At 41.2% G+C, this 18,314-nt stretch overlaps 1 protein-coding gene and 1 long non-coding RNA gene across 2 annotated transcripts in view; one reads left to right on the plus strand and one right to left on the minus strand.

Annotated features, from left to right (window-relative positions):
• Window positions 1–18,314, minus strand: part of nbeab (neurobeachin b) — a 214,782-nt gene that overhangs the window by 32,970 nt on the left and 163,498 nt on the right. Inside the window, exons 41-44 of the mRNA XM_026191618.2 lie at window positions 10,506–10,623; window positions 10,312–10,414; window positions 9,494–9,609; window positions 5,941–6,053 (exon numbers count right to left, since the gene is read on the minus strand). Of these exons, the coding sequence (XP_026047403.2) occupies window positions 5,941–6,053; window positions 9,494–9,609; window positions 10,312–10,414; window positions 10,506–10,623 (450 nt within the window). The remainder of the gene's footprint in view (window positions 1–5,940; window positions 6,054–9,493; window positions 9,610–10,311; window positions 10,415–10,505; window positions 10,624–18,314) is intronic.
• LOC145420117 (uncharacterized) lies at window positions 10,662–17,320 on the plus strand. Its single transcript, XR_013901411.1, has 2 exons — window positions 10,662–16,231; window positions 16,345–17,320. It is a non-coding gene; the product is annotated as an uncharacterized LOC145420117 (long non-coding RNA).

Raw genomic sequence — 18,314 nt, forward strand, 5'->3', positions numbered from 1 at the left:
TGAACAAAGTATGATCAAACTTGGATTTAACTTCAGATTTAATCAGGATCATTTGTGGTGTTGCACTCCAAAGATGTAGGAAATGAACGTGGCCATTGGTGAGTGAGTGTGCAGAGAGTGTCTCCATTTGTTTGGTCATATCTAAGCTACCTCCCAAAGAGACGCATATTGCATTTTATATTTCAAAAGAAATTACATTACAGTATGTTGCTGTGGTGCTCTGTCAGGGGAAGTCACAGTCGTTTTTGCTTGCCTCGTCAGAGGCAGGGCTGCATGCAGCTCCAGTCTAATGCAATCAAGTTGCTCCAACTCAAGATAAAGCAGATGTGCTCCAAACAGCCTGACTGGAGCAGAAGTGTGAGTGATGAAGCCTCCATTATAGAGAGAAAAGTGTGGAGGGAGTGCTTTGCAGCAGCCAAGCTGTGTCTGTGTTACTGGAAGTTTTTCTGTTAGAGATTCTGAGCACACAGAGGAAGAAAATAGCCTCCTATATATTATAGCTCTTTCAAGACCATGAGGGGTTTTTTTTCCGAATTTGTTAAGGTGGAAATATATATTTAAATTGAATAAAATCTGCGCTTGTGTCACATTTTTGTTATGTCTGTCAAAATGTTTTTCAAAAGATACACGTAATAAATTTTTCTGTGTGAAGAAGAAGCATGTTGAGCAACATCTGCTTCCTTTGCTTTCTTATGCAATTAAATACATTTCCATCACATCATTTAACAGCTATGAGGAAGATAGTTTCCATACATCTATCATCTACTTGTCACTTTGTCAAAAAATAATCATTAGAATCTAATGAAACACTTCATTGCATGAGAATGTAGCTGACATCCAAATATGCATAACTCTGGCCTCGAGGCAAATCGACACAGCATTCAGCAGAACTTTGAAGCTAACTGAATGCAGGAAATGTAGGTGTGTACAGGTTTGGGAGGTTCTCATTAAGTAGATCAGTACGGATGTCGAGCAGTTTAGACAATACTGTCCATCAAGTGACAGTTGCACATAATTGGAAAACAGGTCTCAGGTATGACTCGTCTGTGAGAAAGAAAACCTCCCAAACTGTGCAATGTCCCTATGAGGTTATGAATACTAATCTAATAGCAATTTACAAAGCCTTAATGTTGCCTAATTGTACTGCAATTATATTGTATTAACCTAAGAGTAATGATGTGATAGTTTGTCTTCTTAACCCCTGGAGGGTCCTAGAAAAATGCATACACTATTGGGCTTAGAGCCACAACTCGACCCAAGACCCTCCAGGGGTTAATGATGCAACCTGAGTTCTCACGTGACAGGTGATATTACATTGGGTGACTTGATTTTACTAAACCACAGGGCAAAAATAAACAGACAAGTTAAAATAAAAACTTTATTTAAAGAACATTTTGTTGCAACCTGTAATGTGAGGTATAATCTGCTAAGTTCAGGGACAGCCTTCAATATAAAAAACAAGCAAAACATGCTTCTTCTTCTTTTCTTTTTTTTTCTTTTTTTTCATGTGATAGACTGAGAGCCTGTCCAAAGTGTAACTAAATGTACTATTTTCCAGATCTTCCAGTTACCAAAAGCAGACAAATTCTGAGATACCAGTAGGGATGGGTACCGGTGTCCGGTGCCATGATGGCACCGGTTCTGACATAAACGGTAGTAACCAGACCGAAAAGCAGCGCACATTTCGGTGCTTTATTTCGGTGCTTTTTTTCCCCTGAGCTGTGATACACTTCTAGCCAATCATTTTACGTTTCCGAGGATAGTAGGCGGGCCCAGGTACGTACGTTCTTTTAGAGCAGAGCGACAGATTAAAAATGTCCAAGGCGAAGCGGTCAAAAGTCTGGCTGTACTTCACAGCAAAAGATGCAAACTCAGCAGCCTGCAACAAGTGTTTTAAGCTGATACTGTGATACTGTCAAAGGAGGTAACACCTCAAATCCGATGAAACACCTGGCGACGCATAGCGTTTTTTTTTAAAGCCCAGAAATGCGCCGTATTTAATAGCTTGCTGCGAGACCTCACACGAGCGCATCTACTGCGGGTGGGTTGCCTGTTATCGGACCCGGAGTTAGCAACATCCCCCAAAAACCCGAAGAGGAGAGTCCTGGCCCCTAGCCCTGCCAGTGTAGCAGAAATGATGACGGATGATGATGGCAGCAGCAGCCGTTCTTCTCTGCGTGAGTAGCTTAATGTTGTTCGTGTGTAATTTACGTTGAGTAGGCTAACCATGTTATTACATTAATGCATGTAAGGTGAACTAGCAAACATCATCATAGCTACATGCGGCTGTCTTCTTGTTTGATGGCAGATACTCCCTTCACCCTGGCCAAAAAGGCTAAAATGACCAAAGAAAAAGAGGGAAACAGCTGAACATAAGAGGTTTTTGGACAAAGTTTATGTTTTTTCCATTGTTTAAGCACTGCTTCCAGCCAAGAGTGATACCATATATGCCCCATAGCTGCAGAAAAGGCTAACATTGTTATCTTTTTACAAAAAACCAGCTGAACATGAGAGGTTTTTGGACCAATTTTGTGTTCTCCATTCTTTAAGCACCGGTTTGAGCACCGGCACCGTTTCAAAAGTACCGATTTGGCACCTGTATCGGATAAAACCTAAACGATACCCATCCCTAGATACCAGTGAGCTTTAAAAACTGTCTGTCTTTTTTCACCTTCAATAAAAACACCAGTATATTTATTCTCCTAGGTGTCACCATTAGTCATAGCATCCAGCTATCAGTGGAAAAGCAAAGGTTGAATGAAACTAGGCCTTAGTTACCTCAGGTCTAGAGATTGCCAGGCGGTTGCCAACCAATCAGACATCGCTAGAAAAGTGTGTATTCCCTGACTGCTTGTTGAGTGGTTGCTGGCAGTCTTTTGGTGAAACTGCTCACAATGAGGTACGTTATACAGTGCACCATACTCTCCGTGCTGTTGATTTGATCACTAGATTTCTGAGGTTGTCCACAATTTGCATTGGAGATGAGTAATTGGTGAAAATTTGCAGACACGTCTGCAAATTTGCTAGCAACACAGTAAGGTTTTTGGTGCAGCAATTTATTTGCGACCAATTTCACCTGGGGACAGCCAGCATCCGCTTACCAGCTGGTCAGGAAATACATTTTTCTCTTATCATCCACAGTTGCCAGAGTGTGCTAACTGGTCCCTCAGCCTGTGTGACTGGGCTCATAGAAGTTAGCACTGAGGTAGAGTTAGCCAGCAAAGATGTACACATTCTGTGTGAGGTATTTCTAAAACAGCAAAAATAATAATAATGCCCCCCTTGCTATAACTTTGGATGTAAATGAAGATCAAACAGACTAATAGTGGGGAAAAATATTTGCTACTAAAAAAGTCACAATCCTTAATTAAATCTCTACACAAAAATTTTACTTGTCTCAACAGCAAGTCATTGTTTCAGGGTTAAAATATTGGTCAATATAACAGGGGCAATGTGAGCCCAGAGGCTGTAGTGTACATGGTGAGATTTGAAGAGCTCAGCTTAAAGGTATGTACACATCAACAGTACTGAAAATAAAAGCTAAACAAGTTCATAAATCCTTTTTTTAGGATTTATGAATATGCAGTAAACAAGGGATGCAGCAATATAGAACAAAAAGACAAGAGTCTCAGCCAACTCGTTAAGAGACTTGGACCCAGTGACAGGACTGATGCCTCATCACCTACCAAACACTTACCCAGAAATCTGACTCAGATTAATCTGAAAAAGACTGAATTCCTCAAGAACTAGTAATGTATTCTTAATGGTACTCAAAACATGGGTACTGTATAAAACAATTTGAAATGATATCCAGCCTCAGTTTCCTGATACATGTACAAATCCCTGGCTAAACACAGAAGAAAGTCACCACCTAATATACAATGAATGTCTCCAGAGACTACTGCTACTACCACTGATCCATAAATGAACAAAAAAGGGCAGATGAAACAGAGAGGAGAAGAGTGGGGGCCGTCGTCCCTCTCTGCTACACCAGCTTATGTGAACTTTTGGAGGTAAGAGCCCCGGGGTTCCAAGGACAACTGTCAGGAGACACAGGCTGTGAACTCATGCTAATGAAGGCAGCTCGGCCCTGTAAACAGCATGGGAGGATGTCACTAGAATACATTACAATACATAACTGTCTCCCCGGGGCAGGAGGGTTCCACATGGCACAGCCCTGATCACTCCCCTCGACACACACATCTCTATACACACGCATACACATTCTGTGGCTTTTTCATCCCACCTGGATACCCCACAGGTAAAGAAAACAACAAGACAAGACACACAACTGTTTGTCCAAAATGTTTTCTGTTTAGTTCTCCAGAGGAGTAAAACCTTTCTTTCTTTTTTAAAATTAACAATACTTTAACTTGTGACTGATTGTTTCATAGTTTTATTTCAAAGTCCTCCATCTCTCTCACCACAAAACCAAGAAAACAGATGCTTTGAAATGCTGAAAATTGATACAAACTGTTGAGAACTGAGATGGCAAAATGAGGCTCTTAGGCTGCTTAGGTTGGTGCTTTGAGGGGAACGAGGCAGCGATAAAGTGAGTGAGAGAGAGAGCTCAGACAGGAATGTGACTGTTTTCAGGTCAGTGAGCTGGAGTGTGCATGGGCGAGAGAGCGAGAGCGAAAGAAAGAGAGACAGAAAGGGGAGGGGGTAAACCTATAAACCAGGCCATAGTTCTGCTGCCTTTTTCCCCCCTCATTCAAAGACAGAGCAAACATAACACTGAACTTTATCTATCGGGGTTGCAGGGCATTAAGGACATTGTATCATAGCTGTTGTGATTTGGCACTGTTACCCGAGCTCTTACTATTGCTCAGCTTGATCTTTTTTGGACAAGCCATATTTAGAACATCTTTCACTGCGGCACTGTGCTGATGAATTCTCTTATCAGTTCATCGACCTTGAAAATAAAAGTATATTACTCGCAGAAACTTGAACTGCTGCATGGCAGAATTTAGACGAAAATATCCTTGAAATCGTACAGTTTGTGTTGAGTGTATGAAGACTGTGCAGACATCCATTATTTAGCCCCCCAAGGATAAAGTTGTCATGATTTTACTCTTGTGTTATGCAGACTGTTCTACAAATTTGTTGAAGGACAGTCTGGATTTAACTTACAGTATATATTGATTTTGTATACATTTTCCATATTGTGATGCTGTATATGCATTTCAAAAAACTACTTCTAATTTATCTTATGATAATGACTTAACATGAGCTGATCATGCTGGGTGTATGATGGTAAATGGCCTGTATTTGTATAGCGCTGTACTAAGTCCCTAAGGATCCCAAAGCGTTTTACACATTCAGTCATCCACCCATTCACACACACATTCACACACTGGTGATGGCAAGCTACATTGTAGCCACAGCTGCGAGGCTGCCGGACACTGGCGCCGCCGGGCCCTCTGACCACCACCAGTAGGCAACGGGTGAAGTGTCTTGCCCAAGGACACAGCGACCGAAACTGTCGGAGCCGGGGCTCGAACAGGCAACCTTCCGATTACAAGACGAACTGCCAACTCTTGAGCCATGATTGCCCCATGATGAACTCAGTGTTGCCTTGCTGAGTTCATCGAGTTAGACTTGTGGTAGTAAAACATGTAAAAGCCTCTCTAGTGCAAGACCACAGAGATATGTTAAGGGTATATCCAAAGCACACAGCACAAACTGTGTGTGGAGACAATGCAGCACCCAACAAAAGGGAGTAAACTTGTATAAAGTAGAGGAGTGCATTTCATGATGCTACAATCAGCATTTTCCACTTCAGTGCAGAGACAGCACATGATTCCTTTGCCAGTAAATACCATATTGTTTTACAATCTGACTCCTAATAAGAAAATCCCCTGCCATTAGATCCAGCTGCCCCTTCTTGCCCCTCTTTTTTCCATCATTTTAAGGTGAACAGCCGAGAGGCCCCTGTACCTTTGAGAGGTCTCTGAAGTTCGCTGGCAAGGTCAAGTCCAGCTCCTCCGAGTCATAGTTGGTGAGGACCCAGGGAAACACCGGGTACTGGTTCAGATCATTGTATGTCCTCCCTAAACACACAGAGGAGACAGAAAACTGTGAGTGATGATGGGCTGGAGGCGAACAGAGAGGTTGAAAGCAGGGCAGCATACACTTGAGGCTTCAGTTACTTTAGGGGATCAACATGCAACATTCCAACAAGCCCCCAATCAGACGGACTTCCTTCCACACTTCACAGAGAGTCTGCCAAGAAAACACATACACTAATGGTAGAAAATGTGAGAATGATTCTGCGTTTCCCATGACTCTGCCTGCTGTGTCTCCTTTGTTAATAGACTGTGGGAACTGCAGGAGGCCTGTCTTTAAGTATATGGAAAACATAAGCATTTTCAAGTAGTTAGGAGAAAATGTAATTGCAGAGGTATACGTTCTTCTGGAGGAAGAAGTCATGTCTTCTGGGGACATGACTTCCAATGCCTGAAATCTCACAGCAAATCTGATTGCTGATTGACCAGATGTTCTCAAAGGAAACTATGATTTTCAGATGAGAAAACTTGGAAACCTGGAAAAGCCAAAAGCATGTACCATGTTGTCAGTAACGCTTGACTTTTCCTTTGAAGACGACATTGATACAGCTGCAAGGTCAGGTGGTGGCCAGTTGTAATCCAGGACTGGGATGGGGCTGCTTTTTGCTAGAATTTTTACTGCTTGTGATAAATCATGCTGAAAACTTTGGCTCAAAGTAAACTGAGAGTTAAAATGTAACAACTTCTTTTCCAGGAAAAATGAAACAAAAGGGCACAAAAGAGATTCTAAGGTGTCAGACCATGGTACCCTAGGATATCCTATCGTTATATGATTAAAACAAACAAAGATGTTTCCTAGAAATGTCCAGTGATTGAATACAAACTATTTTCCAGCTTCTTTAGTTAAACATTCTATACTAAAGAAGCAACAATTCCAGGACTGAAAAATAACCAACTCTACAGCAGAAATAAGCAGACAGTTTTGATCTCTACAGCTAATTTCCCTTTCAAGACACTACTACACATGACATATTACAATGTCATTATTTAGTGAATAAACATGAAGCCAAAATTCAGAACCAATGTATGAAAGTACACCCCATACTGCTTCCACAGGAATTAACTGTCAGAGTTCATTTCAGGCGCCATAGGGCCTCAGATAACATGTTAAATCTTATTGTTCACGTCAGAACAATTAGAAAAAGACTGAAGTAGTTTTTTTTTTTTTTTTTGAAAAACCACCCGAAGAAAGCCACTTCTCTCTGAACTTCTCTCCCCCCCAAAAAACAAACAAACAAACAAACAAAACAAAACAAAACATGGCAGCATGGCTAGGTTGCATATAAAAAAAACTACAAGACTTCTGGAACAATGTCCTTGGACAGACCAGACCAAAGTAAGTATGTTTGGCCATAATGGACAGTGCTATGTTTGGCAAAAAAATAAACACAGCATGCTTGCACAAACATCTCATATCAACTGTCAGCATGTTGGTGAAGGGGTTATGATTTGAGCTTGTTTTTCAACCGCAGGACCCAGGCACCTTGCAGTTATTCAGTGGACAATGAACTCCTCTGTGTACCAAAATATTATAGATTCAAATGTGAGTCCATCTGTTTGACAGCTAAAGCTTGGTTAAAAACTGGGTCATAGAACAGGACGATGCTCCCAAGCACAGCAGCAAATCTACAACAGAAGTGCGGAAAAAGAAAACCATCAAGGTGCTGCAATGGCCCAGTGAAAGTCCAGACTTTAACCCGACTGAAATGCTGTGACGGGGCCTTAAGAAAGTTGTGCTTAAATGAATGCCCAAAGCAGGAACTTCAGCAACACTTGAGGGAAGATGAACAACTTTAATAATTGACCAACGCGTTTCGGCTTAAATGAATGCCCGCAAACCTTCGTGTACATTGGTTTTCACATTACTCTATTCTAGAGGTTGGGTTTTTATATAAATCACCCTAAATTGTATTAACACCTAAAGTCATGTGTAATTCAAGGCTACTGTGCTACTATAATTTAGCTACTGTAAGTACTAAGTGAGTGCAAACTTGTTTTGTTAAGGGTAAGTTTGTACTGAAAGACACTAGAGAGCCCACTACTATTTTTTTCCTGTTTTCAACCAAGCTGTTATCACTGGCTGGTAACTACCCAGCTTGTTACGCTCAGTGCAAGACAGAATGACCAAAATGCTAAATTCAAGGTATTGAATCTTTGCATATGCACCCTGCTGCTTTAGAATGACATTCTATCATGTAATAGAAAAACACATTTACTAAAGTCAACTTTTCAACTAAAGCACAAATGGGAATAATAAGGAAAGAATAATAAAGGATGTTTCACTACATCTAGGTCTAATTAGATTGTTCCCAGGTTTTTAATGATTAACTATTAAATATTATCAACTTGAACCAGTCAATCAGTTACAATTCTGCAGCAGGTTGGCCTTAGAAAATCCCAAACTAGCCAAGCAAGTGAAAACGTCTGACAAGCACTCATGGAGAAGGCTTCTGCAGAGTAACCAGGGTCTGGGGGAATCTAGAGAACATAATTATCCAGGTTAATGCCATGCACTCAAAAGGAAACAGCAGGCTGAGTGTGGAGGATGAGTTGGGCATTGTTGTGGTTAGACCTACTTGCGCTGAGGCCTGAGCTGGGGTGGCAGGATGTTAATAACAGTGGAATAGTGTTTAATTAGAAGACCATTTCCCGTTCGCACCTCTTCCCAGCATTTCACCCCCCGCCTGTCTACCGCTCCACACTATTCTGACATCCCTGGCAGCCCAGGTCATTACCAGGGATTTTTAATGAATTTTGGGCATGTTTTTCTGTCTGCCTTACATCTAATTAGCTGACAATAATGTATCGAAGTCGAGCACAAGCTAAATATAAATATGCATGAATATGCAGCGAGAGAGAGGATGACACCTTTCTGAGCAGAATAGCGTAGAGTCGCTCTTGCCTTCCCTGTTAGTTGCAGTTCAGATCAGAGAGTCGACAACAGAACCTTTCAGCTCCGCAGACACACGTGTGCACACTCTCACAAAGCCAGGCACTAATTATCTGGAAAAATCTGCTGCGCCTGCTCTTTGCTTCAAACAGCATACTCCCATGAGCAGTGAAGTTTACAATGTTGAGCACCTCTTAAGACTACCATGGATTCTTAAACAAATACGACATAACTGAGGCTACTGATAGTAGCTTCCAGCACCACTGACACATAAAGTTTATTGATCGTGATAGCAAACCTTAAAGCCATAAGACTCTAATGGGGAAAGTTTCACATATATAATAGATTAAAACTCTGCGATTTCACTGGTTGGAAATTTTGTCCGGATAAGGAAGAAAACAAGTCAGAATCTGTCTGTTTAACTGATGGCTGAGAAAAAGAGAATATATTATTACCGTACCTTCTGCTACTTTCAATTTAAGCAAAGAAATCTCAAAGTTGCACAACATTAGAAATTCAATACATACAACATTACCTGATATAGTGTTGAGAAACATGAGGTACTCAAAGTTGGAGATTTCTCTCCTCTGCCAGCGCTGGGTCATGTTGGAGGATTTGAAAAGCTGACGAGGAGTGGCCAGGGAGATCCGTCTGGAAAAAGCATTTAAACAATAACTCAATATCCACAGGATTAGTGCTAGCTATGGATATTTTACAACTTGATTTTATTTAAAAATTTGAACTTAAAATAAAAAAAAACCAACAACGGAAAATCTGTATATGGAACTGAATTCAAAGGATTGGCTGCAAACCGTGACATTATGACATTAAAAGCCAGTCTCAGGTCTTAACACTACTACTCAGTTTTAGAATTAACATACTGAGATGAAGGATGCATAACAAAATGGTATTCATAGCTGTATATCTTTTATTCTAGCACATTAAGTGAATGCCAGTTGGTAATTAAAAAACCTTAAATCACACAATTATTCAAGCTGAACTACAATGCAGGATGCCTTTCTTGACATGCACAAAATATCCTACAAGTTGCCAGTTTTGCGGCAGTAAATAAAAAGGCCTATTAGCACCATTGGAGTCTAAAGGGAATCTTTTTTCCTGTGGTCATTGGCCTGGCTGCAATCCTCTTGTATAGAGTCTTCTGTCAGAGAATTAGGTCAGCTCAGTCAGGGTCAGTGCACATCCACTTCAATGACTGGAGCAATGGGACTTCAAATGACTCTACTGCAGGCCAGTACTGCACAGACTCTTCACCACACAGCACAGATGAGGTAACAAGGCCATAAAATAATTCTAAACATTTAACAGCATTTTGATTGCTTTATTTCAACTTACCTGGCTTGTGGAAGTCCATAGCTGGTACCCACACCCACCCGAGGGAGACTGTAAACGACTTTCTTTACTGTGGCCTGGTCAGGAAAGTTGAACATGACCGATGCTGCAAAGAGTAAAAGATAACACTTATTATATTAAAAAAATGGGAAATAAGCACTTCAATTTTAAATTCTCTAAATTGTTACTGCATTTACTTCTGTTGGCCATAAAGACCTCCAGCGCTGTGTTCTGCAGGAGATAACGTCTAGTGAAGACTGCGCGAATTTCACTGAACATCCACTTCCCATGCAAGCCCTCAGTGTATGGTAAGACCTACAAGGTGAACAAGAGAAGAGAAAAAATGTCCTGTGGTTATTGTAGCTGTATAAATCAAAATATAATGTCAGATGAAGAGTGAAATAGACTACTGATGTCTTTATTTAGCAACCAAAGGATCGGAATGCAGTACGTTGCAGATATGATGAAAGGTGTCAAAGCTGTGAGGAGACTGTAACAGAGCACTGACAGGAAAACAAACCTGAGTAAAACATTACTGTACACACTGTTTTGTTTTGGGGGGTATTTTTAGTGGAAACCTATTTTCATGGGCACCACAAATACAATTATTGAGACAGGAAACCTTTGCCATCTACTTGCAAACTAATCCCTCTACCCATTAGGCTGCTAAGAAGAATGCTTAACTAGGCTTGCAGGCAGGTATAACAGGGTCAAAGCACCCTGATGTAATTGGGACTTGGAGCTTCACCAAACCAAGGCAAAGGAGAGGCCTCAATATCACACCAGTATCAGTTCTTTCATTCCTTTTTTCAACTTGTAGCTAAGAATTAGTGAGACTGTATAACACATTACAAGGCACAATTGGTACAAAACATGCAGCTGTGTACAGACTGTTGAATGTTTTACAGTTTTTGAGTTAGTTTAAAAGAGTCATTGGTGGAAAGGCAAGCGGTCAAAGAAATAGCCCCCTGGGTCAGTGGGATATACATAATCAATAAAAATCATCATGGCAGGAAAAAGAGAGAGAGAGCAGACAAAGAATCATTAGTGTATGCAGCACCACCGGGGGCTGCAGGTCCACACACAGAAAGACAAGACAGTTGTTCTGACAGGTGAGAATGGTCCCCTCACACACATTTCTCCCTCCTTCCATCTCACTTCCCCCTGACTGAACAATTTTGTCTAACAGTATGAGCCAGGGAGCAACCTCATCAACTCCCCAGGTTATAATCACACATAGGTTCAGTTCAGAGAGTGCGTGTGTGGGAGAGAATAAAGATTTAACAGGGCAGTAAGGGGGTGAGGCCCTACAGTGTATGTGTGTGTGTGTGTGTGTGTGTGTGTCTGTGCGTGTGTGCGGACACGTGTGTGTGGTCATGGTGGTGGGGGTAGAGATGGAGAGAATCAGAGTGAGCTGGGTTAGGTCTGATGCTAATGCTCATTTAAAATAGTGACAGGCTGGAAGAGTGCAGCACAAGCCGAGCTCCCTTAATTTCTCCCTGGAATAGCTCATGCCCGACCTCCGTGCCACATCCAAAATCTCTTGAGCTCAATTAAAATTGGATTAGGTGGAGATGCTGGATGTGCAGCCCAGCATCTCTGGTGTTCTCCTACCAGTAATGCCCCTGCTTGACACCTCTGCAACCCCCAACTCAAACAGTTGTCATAGAGACAGCACGGCCCTGAGGAGGCAGCGTGCTGACTGGAGGGGGATAGAAAAGAAGGGAGGTGCGATGGAAGGACTACTAGGAGCTGGAGGCCAGCAGCAGTTCACTGGGAAGCAGGTTATCTTTTATGCCCCCTCCCACTCTGTAGCCAGATGTTGTGGAAGCAGTCTTCTGAGTGCAATGCTGAAAGGCAAGTGATACAGATAAGCATCATGGGGAGACTACAACAGCTTACTCCATCAAAAGACTAGTGAGGTGTTATGTGAATACAAATTAAGTTATTCATATGTCTAGAGCCTCTGAATGGTTTGTCAGTTTTAGTACAGTCTTTATTCGTGAAACTAATTTCTTGTTTTAATTTACCAGTAGCTTGTGAATTCTCCATCTTTATATCATGCATTATAAAATAATACTGTAACTATAACAGCCATGGAAGCAATAAAACATAATGCAGGTTTGTAAGTATTGAAACATAAACAGCTGTAATATTCGGTCTCAAAATTGGTTTTCAATGAAATATTTTAGCGCGGGCTGTTTTTGGTTAACCAGCTAACGCAAACATTTTGCTGCCATGACAAAATACAGGCCAAAGGGCCAGCTGTCAACAAAAGAGAGGCTAAAGAGGAGAAAAAAAGAGCCGATTTCAAACGGCCCAGATCAAAAAATTTGTCATAACAACAAAGCTTTGGTCTAAACCAACACGCAGGGGCCCCTGTAGACTTGGGGATTTGACAAAGCCCAGCCCTCATTTTTGGAGGCCCAGCTGTAAAAAATGCCATTTAATGAACCTGTCTGCTGAAGCTGTCCCCTGCCTGTCAGAGGTGTCAGCCAGTGACAAGCGCTGGGGACGGCCGCCTCCAGTCACAGACAGGCCTGCCAGCTGGAGACTTCGGCCCCAATCTAATCACGCCACCAGGAAGGGACCGGCGCTCTGCTCTTGGTCTGTCACGCTCAGGGCTGGGGGAGCGGTGAGAGGGTGGGTGAAGGGGTCTGGTGTGGCCGACAAGCACAGCCTTTTGTTTCCACACAGGTCCCTCCATGCAGGCTCATTAGGAGGCACAGGCGCATGCGCTACTTTACCAGCTGCAGCATATATCCCTATCCTGAATAATAGCCATAATGCAATTTAACAACTCTCTGCTTGTTTTACGTTATTCCTTCTCTCTGGTTTCCCTGATGTGACAGAGGGCAGGCCGCGTTCTGCACGCAGAACATCATAGGAGAAAAAAAGAAAATATTTTGACAGATGAGATGAGGAGAGGCACAGGTGACACCAGTGTTTAGGCTGAAACTCATATATAATAATGTGCAGATGCTCACACGGAGCACATCATGTTTATAAGCGACAAGAAGCCACTCCATGTATGGAAATAGATTTTAATCATATTTGACTTCCGAATAGCTTTACCCCCACATTGACTGAGACACAATGACAGATGTTATTAATAAATCTAACGAAGCATTTTCTTTAAAACCTGATGCAATTTTCTCCCATACGGAACAATCTACACCCCCCTCCACTCCATTTACACCAAAATAGGAAAATATTATAATTCAGTGAGACCTCCAAGCCAGCATGACTGATATATTTATATGAGACTGTGGAGCATACTGACAACCTGGTATCACAGCACCTCTGCTGCATTCTTCTCAGATTTGTCTAATAGGCTTCCACTATAAAGCCTCACAACTGCATGGTCCCAGGCGGCCATAGAGAACAGTGAAGTGGAAGAATAAGGGGAGGATACGAGAGGCAGTTTCATTTTGAGTGATATGACTACTCCCCGAGGAGCAAGTGGGATGGATTTCACACATGGCAATTTGGAGGATCAGCACACACTGCATATACTGTATTCAATGGCTGACCCCAGGCAATATGGGCCAAATCTGTGAAGAGGTTGAGGAGCCAGAGAAGGCACAGAGAAAGCATGAAGCCTAGTAACAGGGAGAGCAGAGAACAACTCTGAGTTAAGTGGGAGATCATTGCCAACCTAAGACAACATGGAAGACTGGGCAAAAAAAGAAATAAATCAATAAAAATGAAATAATGTTTATAAAAAATTACCCAACTCGTCCACTAATCTATATCTAAATTAAAAAGGAAAAAGAAAAGTGAAAAAGAAAAGCAAGCCTTGCATAGACTGTGTTATAGCTAGCATGTACATATGTTTCCCATACTTGCTTAGATGGCAAAATATCACCCCCTGAGATTTCCCTCCAACCCAAAACAACAAAAATGACTCGAAAAATGCAAAAGCCACAAAACACATTATCACAGACAGTTGCTTTGTGATCAGCAGAAAGTAGTTTCTATGAATACACAAAATAGTTTGAAATGTAAAATATTTCCTGAATAAAACCATATGCACAAAAAATAGCCCCAACTTTGACAGTTTTTTTTAAGTTTGCAAAGCCAAAGCCAAACTCCACGTTTTTATTTTAACTTTAATCCCTTTTACATCCTGCAAAGATTCATAATATATGCCTGAGCATCAAAGCATGTTTTTATCTGATCTGTCCTTAATGTGACAACTGTTATGAAGTGTAGAAATACAAAAAATGTAAAAGATTCCCCCAGATTATTAAAAAAGAAAAAGAGCGAAAGAGAGAAAAAAAATCCACGTATTGCCTCTCCAAGAGACCCGTATCTCAACTTCAATAAAGTAGCAGGCTTCTAATGCAGGTATTGGGAGAAAACAAGATACAGATTTGCATAATCAGTGTCACTATACATTTGGGTGGTAGCTGGAGTGTGGCAAGATGACACAGCTCTGGTGCTCTGGCAAGACCAGTGGGATAAAGGAGATGAATATGCATTAAATATGCTGGCAGTTCACTGCCCAAAATGTCCAGCCAAGTTTGTCAATAACATTCATGTCAGAGATAGTATTTCACGCAGATTAGCAGACCCTGCAGTGCTGTCTTCAACGCTGCCATGGTAGGACAGGTGGGAGGAGCCCCTGGTGCAATATGCAATCGTGTCTTAAAGAGTAAAAGCTCAGCCTATGTGGAAACATAAAGCCCCAAGAAATCCAATGGGTAAAGAAAAAAAAAAGAGTAACTTAGGCTTGTGGTTCTCTGCAGCAGTGATAGAAAGTCTGGCATCAAGCCACCAGAAGGTTTGGCGGTTATAAGAAACAAATCATTCTAAAGTGTATGAGCCCTCTTTAAATTACATATACGTTTAAATATAGTGTTGTTTCTTTTTAGATTTTAGATCTAGTTGGATGCCTTGTGATTGAAGCCTGATGGTGACGCCATGTTTACACTTTTGCTACTTTTATTCAAGACTACAAAGTGGGAATACAATATTTAAAAAATAAATAAATAAAATGAATGCAATAAAAATAAAAATCACAGTTTTGTGGATCATATTCTTATTGTCTAATTTCATTTTATATCAGGGTTCAGTTTGTTAGGAGACTATCAAAAGTTTGGAACATGTGTAGGAGGGAGCAAGTTTGAAAACAAAATGCTTGCACTCTTTGGAAATCAAAGGACAGACCTCGCATTTCTTTCAAAAAGCAGATCAGGCTGTAATTTAGCATTCAAGCTAACATGAGTTATCTTTGTACAAGTGTTACTATAATGAAAAAAATGTGCTTAAGAATTTTCTATGAAATATGTTTACTGCCTACATGATTGTAATTTATGAGCAAAACATTTAATTTCCTGGGTTTGTTTGTGAGCAAGCAAACGATAGAATACAACATTTAAAGCTTCGTATGGAAAATGATCACGGTCAAATGGTGAGCCACCCATAGCCACATCCACAAACATACTTAGTCAGCACATCATCCAGATAAAAAGCTTTGGGGATGGTTTCACTAAGGAGCTTGAGAGAAGGGATGCAGTCATTTGGTGTTGGGTCTTTTCAGCAAGCTTTTCCTAATGGGACGTTTTCAGGGACTTGTCAGCCTTAAGATGACTGAAATCTTCCTGGCCTGGGTACCAGCTTCATCTGGCTGCCACTGAGACTGCCAAGCTGATCGCTTTAAATTCTACTTTTCTTTTCCTCTTATTTTCCTTTCTTTCTTTCTTTTTTTTTTTGGTTATGTGTGGGAGGAATAGAGGCTCAGAGCAAGACAGAGAAAAAGAAAAGAATAAGATGAGGATGGAGAGGCAGAGACAGAGGAGAAGAGGGACAGAAAGAGCAAGTGGTTAGACAAGAGGGCCTGATGAGCAATGAGCGCCTCACTCGTCCTCAATTAATCTTGTCTTTCTACCTTTGCTTTGGCGCTTCCCTTGGCACCAAGGTAATAATGACACCCTCATCCATTATCCTTTTATCCCCCTTATTCACAGGGAATTGCTTAATAATATGTTACAGATTCGTCCTCCTTCATATAATTCTTTCTGTCATTCGCAGTATATCATCTGGAAAACACACAGCCCCCTTTCTGCTGGACGCTGTTTGAGGATTATCGCGGGTGACACCTTCGGGATGCAGCCAGAATCTGGAGCATCATTTTTTCAGCCATAAAGTGGAATTACCCTGACTTATCTGTCATTGCCAAAAGCACAACAAGCCATTCAGGGCCAAAGCAAAGGTGGTACAGGTTCTTATCGGCTTCTCTGAACGAGAGGGCTTGTAAATTTATGCTAATGAGGGCCTTTGTCATCCAGGCTCACCCCTTGGGGCTGAACGGGACTTGCAAGGGATGATAATCTGGCTGTTGAGTGCACTAGATAATTTGTACTTTATCCTCATGTAATTATATAGTTTAAATCTTTTTACCAATGCTAATCCTTCAACACGAGGAAGTGTCTTAGCCGTGTCCATGGTTCTTAGCAGCACTAGTTAGCGTGCATCTGACTCCCTCATAAAATCACGTAGGAGGAGTGCAGCGCTGATATAATTACTCTGACTTTCTGTAGCCTGTGCTGTGAATCCTCCTATCATTTTGATCCACCTTAGCAGCCAGGCAGTAAGCCAAGCTACCAGCCTGGGGGTGTGGGAGACAACACAGGGAAAGGTGAAAACATTGTAGCCTGACTGAAGAGCTCTTTCCATTTTTTGTCAAGAGTAGAAAAAAATGACAGGGTGAAGAGGAAAATGAGGTAAAATTAGTAAAAGTAAGTGCAGTAGGGCAGCTTCGCAGAGCTTTTGAGGTCCCTCTGCTGTCCAGTGGGACTCCACGCCATCTCTCGTGCCTGCCAAAGCCGACAGCCCCTGACAAGCTGCTTGGCGTGCTGTAATTTGACTAATTACACTGGATTAGACCATATTAATGCAAGCTGTTTTCTCCAGGGTCATTGACCCACCCAGTGTGTCCCTTGCTGGCTTTCCTCAATTCTGCGTAAACAAAAGAATCTCAAGAAAATAAAGCAGATTTTTTAAATAAGCTTTGAACATGTATCAATTTAACTGATGTTATTTTTATAATGGGAGAGACTGCTACAAAGCATCCACAGCATAGAAACTGTGAGATGCAGACTGCACTTTCCTGGGGCACATCATCACAAGGTTCTTTGATAACAAACCAAATCTTTCTCCTCCTGCTTTGACTCTTTGCATGGAAAAAAAAGAATCTCAGAGAGGTACCATAGTTCATGAGATTTTTACAGAAACAGAAGGGGTTGGGAGTTACTAAGAATGGCATCAAAAAGCAGACAACAAGGAAAATGTAACTTTGAATTTTGTGATTTTGACTTTTAATTTTCGAAAAATATCAGGACGAAATGTGAGTAATGAAGCACTGTGAGGTTTAGCTATGTGTTCAAATGTTTTCCTAGGGAAATTGCATTTTGAAATCTAAAAGGAAATAAAAGACACATTATTTCATCTGGAAATAATACTCAGAGAACCAAAAAGCATACTTAATTGTACAAAGACTGATGGGAAACCAACTCATTTGCATTTGTAAAAATCCACAAAGAAAGAGGGGAAATGAGCCATACGATATGTGTGTTTTAATACAAATGCTCTCCCAATTGTACCAAATCAATTTGAATTCCACACAATAGAGAGGCAGCTTCACTGTTTGTATGTGTTCCTCTGCCTTGAACACGGTGTAATAATAGTCTTAAACCATGTGTTATAAAGACAGAATACCAAAGAGGCTTACAGCCTTAGTTTCATGAAACATTTAGGTAAAAGTTCCAAAGGCTGAGGATGATGAAAGAAGGTAAGCTTGAAAATGGGCTTCTGGGATCCACAGCCCTTATTGTACAGAAGTCACATCAAATTAATGCTGAGGGCCATTTGCAGCCTTTCTTCTGCTGAGCTTTTCAGAACGGATTAAGCTATGAAAACTCAGAAATTACTAAAGCACCTATTAGGCATTAAGCTTACCCTTTCTTCTCTTTCCCTTTGAAAGTCATTGAATGTGCTTCACT

Source organism: Astatotilapia calliptera, chromosome 14, assembly GCF_964374335.1.
Source record: "Astatotilapia calliptera chromosome 14, fAstCal68.1, whole genome shotgun sequence".
Taxonomy (NCBI): Eukaryota; Metazoa; Chordata; class Actinopteri; order Cichliformes; family Cichlidae; genus Astatotilapia; species Astatotilapia calliptera.